At 34.3% G+C, this 9,144-nt stretch overlaps 2 protein-coding genes across 2 annotated transcripts; one reads left to right on the top strand and one right to left on the bottom strand.

The window, feature by feature from the left end:
- Window positions 1-294: 294 nt before the first annotated feature.
- Window positions 295-3,989, bottom strand: LOC105225392 (SNF-related serine/threonine-protein kinase). Its single transcript, XM_011203823.4, has 8 exons — window positions 3,341-3,989; window positions 3,051-3,269; window positions 2,663-2,838; window positions 2,250-2,601; window positions 2,056-2,190; window positions 1,878-1,998; window positions 1,123-1,806; window positions 295-1,012 (listed from the first exon to the last, which is right to left on the bottom strand). Exons 1-8 carry the CDS (start codon window positions 3,589-3,591, stop codon window positions 485-487), a joined length of 2,466 nt encoding a protein of 821 aa, XP_011202125.2. The 5' UTR covers window positions 3,592-3,989; the 3' UTR covers window positions 295-484.
- An 87-nt stretch (window positions 3,990-4,076) lies between these two features.
- LOC105225391 (ubiquitin carboxyl-terminal hydrolase 33) lies at window positions 4,077-8,905 on the top strand. Its single transcript, XM_011203822.4, has 6 exons — window positions 4,077-4,602; window positions 4,678-5,233; window positions 5,290-6,004; window positions 6,067-7,087; window positions 7,144-7,480; window positions 7,536-8,905. Exons 1-6 carry the CDS (start codon window positions 4,528-4,530, stop codon window positions 7,856-7,858), a joined length of 3,027 nt encoding a protein of 1,008 aa, XP_011202124.2. The 5' UTR covers window positions 4,077-4,527; the 3' UTR covers window positions 7,859-8,905.
- The last annotated feature ends 239 nt before the right edge of the window (window positions 8,906-9,144 follow it).

The following is a 9,144-nucleotide window of genomic DNA, read 5'->3' as shown; positions in this document are numbered from 1 at the left end:
TACCCTCCGTGAAACATATTTAGGATCAAATAAAGCGTTTATTGGCCTTCATATATACTGTCGGTGTCCTCGGGAATCTAATAAAACAATTTTTGTTTCATCGGACCACAATATGTTGGGCCATTTTTCGACTGACCAATGCAGGTGCTCTTCAAGCCACTGCTACATATTATTCACAAACCACTGCTATTACATCGAATACAGTTGTGTATATACATATATAAATGATTTTTGCTATGGTTGGTACCCTACACATTTTTTCGCTCAATTCTAAAAACACGCATATTAAAAATATTTATTACGTTCAGAACGTGCGTAATGCATGTGACTTTGTTGCGATTTATTTATAATTACTAATAATAGAATATTGCATTGAATATTAGATTATACTTTTAAGTTTAAATTAATTTAATTAAAATATCTAGTTATATTTTTCATTCATTCTGCCTCTTATGAATGGTTGTATGATTTGACTCCTGCCGTATTAAGAAAAATTTACTACCGGAAAATATTTACCTAGCTTACGAATTTTTTTCATAGTAACAAAACATTTTGAGCCAGTAAGTTGAATTGCTTTTGATATCTTACTATCTTCGAGAATAATATCTTCTATTGAGTTCAATTTACATATGCTTTCACGTATGTGCATTGAATTTTTTTCGAGGAAAATGGAACTGCTCTTAAGTTTTTGTGAATCAATGGAAATTATATCATCTTCATACTCTTCCTTAGTTTCTGCAACAGTGTATGAGTTAACATTAAAAAGAGAATTCCTAATATCGGTTTGAATGTCAGATGTGAGACATTTTTGACGAAATTCGTATTCCTGTGCCTCGGTTATACGATCCAATGATTGGCTCTCTCGAACACGACGCCGACCTGTTCCGATCATAAACAATTCTGATTTTGAGTCAAGGGAACAGTTATGTTTATTTTTCTCGTCTTTCGGAGTTTTCTTTTGTCGTTCTGTGTGCGAGTTACTGTCCTTTCGCTTCTCATCTGTTTTATTGTGCTAAATTTAAAACATTATAATTAATATTATATTATTAGTTAACGAAATATAAGGACCAACAATGTATACATACATATATAGTTCGTTTATCATAAACATCTTTTTCTTACCTCTTTGCTAGGTTTTTGATTATCCTTTTTTCCGCTTACGTTTGTATTACTGCCGGTACCCATTTGTGTCGATGGTATTTGGGATCCAGAGGGAGGGCACGATTGATCTTGTGAATCACTTGAATCATCGTGGGAATCACGTCGGTGCATGCGAAATCTCGTTGGAGTGTCTCCAACGAATTTGTTCATCTTTTTCTTGCTACGTGCTTTAGTATCATCATCCGATGCTTCCGAGCTACTACATGAGGGTGTTCGAATTTTGCTTAGTTTGCTACGACGATGTGTTAGTACTGGGTTTTTGTTACTCATAGATAAGGAATTTAATTTGCCTATTTCAAGGTCTTTCATTCCTCTTAAAGCATCTTCCATTACGGGTGGTTTAGCTGTTCTAAAATTTGAAGCGTCCTTCTTCACACCTGTATCACATGCGACGTGATTTTCTATTTGGTTAAGCTTATGTACTAAAGTAGCGTCTACTGATGCAGTCATTTTTGGGCGATCATCAACTTGCATCATAGAATTGGATTTCGTCCGTTCTTGAGCCACACAATTCAAACGACCATCAGATATTGATTCTCGTCGTGTAATTGCCACACGTAATTCATTACCATCATTCGTATTTTCGTAGCCAGACTCGTCTTCGTCCTCTTCTCGGACAATGCTACACTTTCTACTTCTTTTATCCTGAATTAATAGAAAAAAACATGTAACTTTTATAAGATTTCAGTTTACAAAAGCGTATTTAGTAAACTAACGGTTTTAGTTTCCGCTGCAGGTCGCGCCACCATATTTATCGGCATTACTATTTTATTTGAGTCCAAAGAATTTATTTTTATGTCTGGTTGTTTTTCACGCTTTGAATCTGTAACGTTAGCCCTAAAAATTTTTAAATGAGTACCTACGTCGACATAATTATAAATTTATTTGACGTACTTCGTAACAACTTCTGGTAAAAAGAGAGATGTATGCTTTTTCGGTAATTGCTCTTCGCGACGTTTACGTAGCCTCAGTTCTGCCAAAAGGAAATATGTTGCTGTGATGTGATTATATTGATTTTTGTCCAGCGCCCTATACATTTTTTCCATTATTTAAGTACAATAGCATGTAAGACGATTATTAATACTCACTGCAAAATTTCCTCTTTAGGAGCTATGTTTCCGTTAATCATTTTTTGTATTATGAAAGCGTGGTCTTCATCACTAAGTTCTTGCCTGCTTATCAATGGCAAACTATCGGTCGCATCAAAATCGGGTATTTCACTTAACCAAGGATGTGCTGCAATCTGTTCAAGGGTAGCACGTTTTTTTGGGTCACGAACCAACATTGAACTAATTAACTGTTTACAATGTTGAGACACCTGTGGTGGGACCGTATATTTACAGTCCATAATCATGGTCAAAGTTTCTGAATCATTCGCTTTTTCAAAAGGTGGCTGACCACAAACAAGCATATAAAGTATTACTCCAAGTGACCATATATCTGTAAGAAATTTCAGATTTGTTAATTTACGAATTTTATATTACAATATTTTAATGCTCACCAACAGCTGGCGCATCATAAGAGTCTCCTAAAAGAATTTCCGGAGCAGAATACGCCAAACTGCCGCAAAATGTTTCCAACTTTTGACCAGGAGAAAATTTGTTGCTAAACCCAAAGTCTGTTAATTTAACGACACCAATTTTTTCAAAAAAAACAACATTTTCTGGTTTCAGGTCTCTGAAATTTAAAATATCAAAAAAAAAAAAATTGTATAAGAAATTTACTCTATCTTATTCACTACACATAGCTTTTATCTATGCACAGAATAGTTTATTATTCGCAAATAATTTTAAACTTTTATGTTAATTATGTATTGCGCATATGCAACTTACGTAAAGAAGTTGCGCTTTGAAAAATCCATCATATTAAATACAAAATCCTTTACTCACCTGTGAACAACATGCAGCTGATGACAATAAGTGATAGCTCGTAAAATTTGTTTAAAATATTTTCTGGCGAATTCTTCGCTAAGACCCCCCTCATGTTTCATTATATAATCATAAAGATCGCCACCATCACCCAACTCCAAAACTAAATACAGTTTAGTTGGCGTGTCAATAACCTCGTAGAGACGCACCACATTCGGATGTTGTACCAACTTCATACATCTAAACAAAATGAACATTTTATTAATGGCCCTTACTATAGGTTATTTTCTTTTGTTTTTCGTATATCTTACCTTACTTCTTGAAATAAATGGGCTTTGGATATTTCATCTAATTTAGTCTTATCTACTACTTTCACTGCTACCTTAGCACCAGTAAATACATGTCGGGCCAATTTCACTACAGCAAAATGTCCGGATCCCAGAGTTTCTTCTAAATCATATAATCCAGCTATTTTTCCATCGTAAGATCCACCGCTACAACCGGATATAGACTGTATTTGTGTTGCCGATGCACCGAAAGCCATATTCTCATCAGAGTGCATGCCCGAATTCACGAATATACTTTGGTGATATGGTTATTATATTGAATAGGCAGTTAACTCTAATAAACTTTACTCCGATTAAAAATGTATTTTCGTCTCGATTATATAGAACTTTTAGTCATAACTAAAAAGTTTTCCTTAATAATTTGACGTTTGCTCTAATCAAGCGAAATATTTCTTTGGAGATACTGTCCAGAGAGAATCTGCCTCATTCTGTTTTAGAGAAGTGGAAACCTCTATATTCTTCTTTGGTTCCGATCAAATTAAACACATTTTAATGAAATTAAATTCTCTACGTCCTTTTAATAGCAAAACTCCGAATCTCCATGCACACTTCTGTGAAGTCAATTTATTAAATCACTTATAGAAATAATTCTTCAATTCTTTTTTTGATCCAATATCTGTATGCGACGGGCTCTGGCTGTAGCAAATGCATTTTTTTAAATGCTGCCACACCATCAGAATTATTATGTAAAGTCTCCACAGTGTAGATATTTCCTTATTTCTTCAAAAACAAAATTTTACTGGCGGAACTCAATAACTCGTTTTCATTTTTATTTATTACATGAAAAACATTTCCGTAAAAATTCCCTACTTACCGTAAATCTTGTATACCGCTCAACACCATATATAACTCATATTACATAAAAACATATATATAATATAATTAAAACCACCAGAAATTTTATATTAACTGATTAAACTTTGTAATATGCGTACGCGGAGGACACTTATAAAATAAAAGTATTCGCTAAATAACATTGGAACATGTAACCACCATATTATTTTTTCATGATCAAGTAATAATAACAAAATTTTTAAATGTGGTAACTTTGTGTTTAGACTATCACTTGATTGCAGGAAGATTTGCAAAATTAAGCAGGAATTTTGCTTTAATTTCATGTTTTGTGCGGGAATTGGCAACTAATTTTTGCAATGGCACAGAAAAGGAGTAAGATGTGTCCACATATTGGCAATGAGCATGTGCTGGAGATTAAAAAGCTTGAAAAGGTATACAAGTATTAGGTGCTTTTCGTAATGTCATTTTATCTACTAACGGACCAAAATATTTGTTTTTTGGAGTAGGTAAAGTCATGTGCAGAGTGTGAATATTCCGGACCGAATCTATGGATCTGTCTTCAGAGAAATTGCTTACGTGTGGGATGCTCTGAACAAGCCAATGATCACAGTACTGAACATTTTCAGCTGGATAACTGCCATTGTCTACACATGAATATGTCATCACAACGTTTGTGGTGCTATTTATGTGAACGAGAGGTGTTTATTGACGTGAAGCCAACATTGATAGAGGATCCGTTTATAACAGCAATGAGGTCAACGGTCGCTTCGCCAAAATATGAAAAAGATAGCAGTGATGGAAATGAAAGTGATGAAAACACCGAGGAAATATCGTCATCATCAAATGGATTAATCGGACTTCAAAACATCGCTAATACCTGTTACATGAACTCAGCGCTACAAGCTCTCAGTAACGTACAACCCATGACACATTACTTCCTTAACTGCAGTGATCTGGTTGAACACATTGTTGAGCAAAGTTCAAATCGGAATAAAGTTGGACTTGCTAAAAGTTATCAGCGGTTAATTCATGACATATGGTGCAGAAAGGGTATTGGAAAAGGTGAATATACAAAATAATTGGAATATGTTTATTTATGCAATATTATTAAAATGTAGATTACATTGCACCTCGTGGAATATTATATGGAATTCGAAGTGTTCATCCAATGTTTCGTGGCTTTCAGCAGCATGATACCCAAGAGTTTTTGCGTTGTTTTATGGACCAATTACATGAAGAATTAAAAGAAAATAGCCATGTATTGCCAATAATATCGTCTACCAAAACTCCAATGATAGAGATGAACACCTCAGAAGAACCAGTAGATTCAGACTCTGTGTCTCAGTCAAGCTCCTTGTCCGATTCTGAGTATGAAACGTGTGATAGCAGCCTTTCCCAGCATTCTAATCAAGTTAAAGGACAGTTAAATACAAGTAGCGCAGATCGTAATCGAAGAACGCGTAAAGCACACAACAGTTCATCGCAGCCTCAAGCAGAAGTTCATTCAATTATAAGTGATGTATTTGATGGAAAATTACTCTCATCTGTACAATGCCTCACTTGTGATCGCGTTTCCACACGCGAAGAAACGTTTCAAGATCTTTCGTTACCCATTCCGAATCGAGACTATTTGAACATGCTCCATCAAAACCATAGCTTAAGCGCTCAAAGTCTTAATTCAATTGACACTTTGGCACCTAATAACACAGACGGATGGTTCACCTGGTTCTGGAAAGTTTTTCGATCATGGCTGTGGGGCCCTTCTGTAACGTTATATGACTGTATGTCAAGTTTTTTTAGTGCAGACGAACTCAAAGGAGACAATATGTATAGGTATTTATTTTCGATAATATTTAATTATAATATTTTTATCGACAAAAATTATTATTACACAGTTGTGAAAAGTGCAATAAATTAAGAACAGGAATTAAATATTCACAAATTTTGGAACTACCGGAGGTACTGTGCATTCACTTGAAGCGATTCCGTCATGATTTGTCCTATAGTTCGAAAATATCGTCACCTGTTCATTTTCCTCTTGAAGGTTTCGATATGAAACCATATTTACATAAAGATTGTAAATCAGTGGTAACAGTGTACAATTTGGTTTCTGTAATTTGTCATCATGGTACCGTAGGCGGTGGTCACTATACATGTTTTGCCCGTAATCCTGTTACAGATCGTTGGTACCAATATGATGATCAACACGTCACAGAAGTACAAGCTAGCACTGTTCAGAACTGTCAAGCATATGTTCTATTTTATCGAAAGCATAATCCTCAAATGGATCTAGTTAGAGCAAAGGCAAGTGAAATTTCTGCGTTGAATCCAGTCCACACGGCAGAAATTCGATTTTATGTTGCACGTGAATGGCTCTCAAGATTTAGTACATTTGCGGAACCTGGACCAATCAATAATTGGACAATACTGTGTTTACACGGTGGCCTTCTACAGTCTAAAATGGCTTTGTTAGATCAGATTGCAGTACCTATATCTCAACCATTGTGGGATTTTCTATATTGTACATTTGGTGGCGGCCCTGCTATAAACATGTTGTTTGAATGCGAAATTTGCAAAAGAGCAGCTGAATCTCTGAAACGACGCCAACTTTATGAATTATGTGTGTTCACGAAATTCACTGGTATGGATACCGAACATGATTTTGGCGCCATATATGCCATATCAATGCCTTGGCTGCGAAAATGGCAACAATTTGCTCGCGGGATTACTCATAAGGAACCGGGACCCATTTCTAATGCTAATATTGCCCTAACAGATGCTGCTCACACGTTATCAATTCGACAAGTGCGACCGGGCTCGGACTATGCCCAGGTGAATGCTCTTCTGTGGCGTTTCTTTTATGGTATTTATGGAGGAGGGCCAGAAATAATGCTTCGAGGAGCGGTTACAGAAGAGGTTTGTAAAATTCAAAAAATAAAAAGACTAAATTAGAAACCAATTTTTATTTTTAGATTGAAATCATTGACCAAGATGAACAATTCGATTCTGACCACTTAGGAGACAAATTTGATTTTTCTGATACGGAAAGCAATATAGGAAATATGAATTCTGTTGATATGAATGAATCTGAAACGATGCAAGAAAATTTAATTGTAGATAATAGAAGTTCGGATGACAGTAATCGTTCGCCAATATTGTCTGTTCATTATGGCAATTTTAAAGAAGTCAAAAATACAAAACGTTTTGGAGGTAATAGTAAGAAGCTACGCCCACCATTACTTCGAAATAGTCTACGAAGGAAGAACACAAAAAGCCGAAATGCTATTAAAAGTGCATTTGGACCTACAGGTAACTATATAATTTTTGATCATGGAATTTCATTTAAGTTGCGTATTAACGACAGGTAATTACAATTTTCGGAGAAACTTCGATAGCATAGAAAATGGTTCAGCGGAAAAAGTACACAGACATTCCACTCAAGCAGTTGATATCGAACCCGACTTACAGCAAAGTGCATTTAATACAAATCAAAAGCAATCATTCCTATATGAAAACAAGCCTAGAAAACCAAATTCAAAGAGCAACTATGCCGAAAGATTAGGATCATATTCTGATGAAATAGTAGCGGTCCATACTAAAAATAGATCGAGAAGTAAAGATGGCGTAACTCTTCAAAAATTTGTTCAGTTTCCGGAATCCAGAGAGACCACAGAAACTGATATTTAAAAATCAGACTTTCGAAGTAGTCATTACAATTTTTGTAGAGCTAATTCTGTTGGGCTATCCTTGTATGTATTTTTATATTCGTAAGCTTTTTATATTTACATTGTAAATTTATCAATGTATGTAAGTATATATATACCTATGATGAAATAAAATAGAGGTTAACCATGTTTAGTAGAAAGATTGTATTTTGCAGTTTGAAGATACAGGATGTTTTCCTTTTGGGTAAACTAACATGTATAAAAATTAATTGTACTGAATTATCATGTGAAAAAGGCGTATTCAAATTGTGTTTCATACTTAAAATTTTTATATTTGTTCTACGTAACCGACAAAACGACATATAATTCTGTGCCAGAAATATTCCTTATTCTGTGGTTTTGTAACAAAAATAAAATAAAACATTTTGTGATAATTTCCTCTAGTAAAAAATAGAATTTTTCTTAAATTCTTGTCATACGTACATATATGTATTAGCATAAAAGTTCTTTAAATACTTAATTTTTCTACTTCTTTATAGAGTTTAACAAAATGCTTCGAGAAGAGAACGTATTTTCTTTGGATCAAACATAAAGATAAGATAGATATTCTACATATTGTCATATGTATGTACATGTGTATATTTGCTTTGTTCATTGCTACATTTGCCTTTTTGAACTGTCAGTTTTTTTAATTATTCGCTAAGGCTTGATTCATCTTTAGTTTATTTCATTGTGGTATATACATATGGTAGAGGCTACTGTTTGCAATATTTCAATATATTTGTTCGTTTAAATAAAAAAATGAAATCTATACGTCCTAAATTATAGTTTTTCTCTACAGATCAGGAACTCAGGTGAATTTCGCAAAACAAACATATAATTTTAATAATAAGACGTTATATTATTTTCCACACAGGTAGGTCAATCAGTTAGGCGGAAGTATTTTACATTGATTTCTGATTTAAAATATTATTATTATACCCTGAACCGGGTAGATTAAGTTTTCCATGAAATTTGTAACATCCAGAATGAAAAATTCAAAATAAACCTAATTTTTTATTGAATTATATATCATACTAGTGGATCGGGCCTCGTGTTGCTGTCATATAATAAACTTTTCAATACAGTGAAAGTTTTATTTACGAATAAGGCGAAAACGTTTTCGCTTCCTTATGCATTATGGAGAAAGCAGAAAGTTCTGGCCAGTGATATCGATGTTATCGGCGTACTCCAGCAGTTGTACACTCTTATAGAAGATAGTCAGGGATGTTGTGGAATCTGATAGTTGTCGGAATCAAAATTGAAACC

The sequence above is a fragment of the Bactrocera dorsalis genome, chromosome 3, assembly GCF_023373825.1.
Source record: "Bactrocera dorsalis isolate Fly_Bdor chromosome 3, ASM2337382v1, whole genome shotgun sequence".
In the NCBI taxonomy this organism is placed as follows: Eukaryota; Metazoa; Arthropoda; class Insecta; order Diptera; family Tephritidae; genus Bactrocera; species Bactrocera dorsalis.
This window is presented reverse-complemented; position numbering and strand designations above follow the sequence as displayed.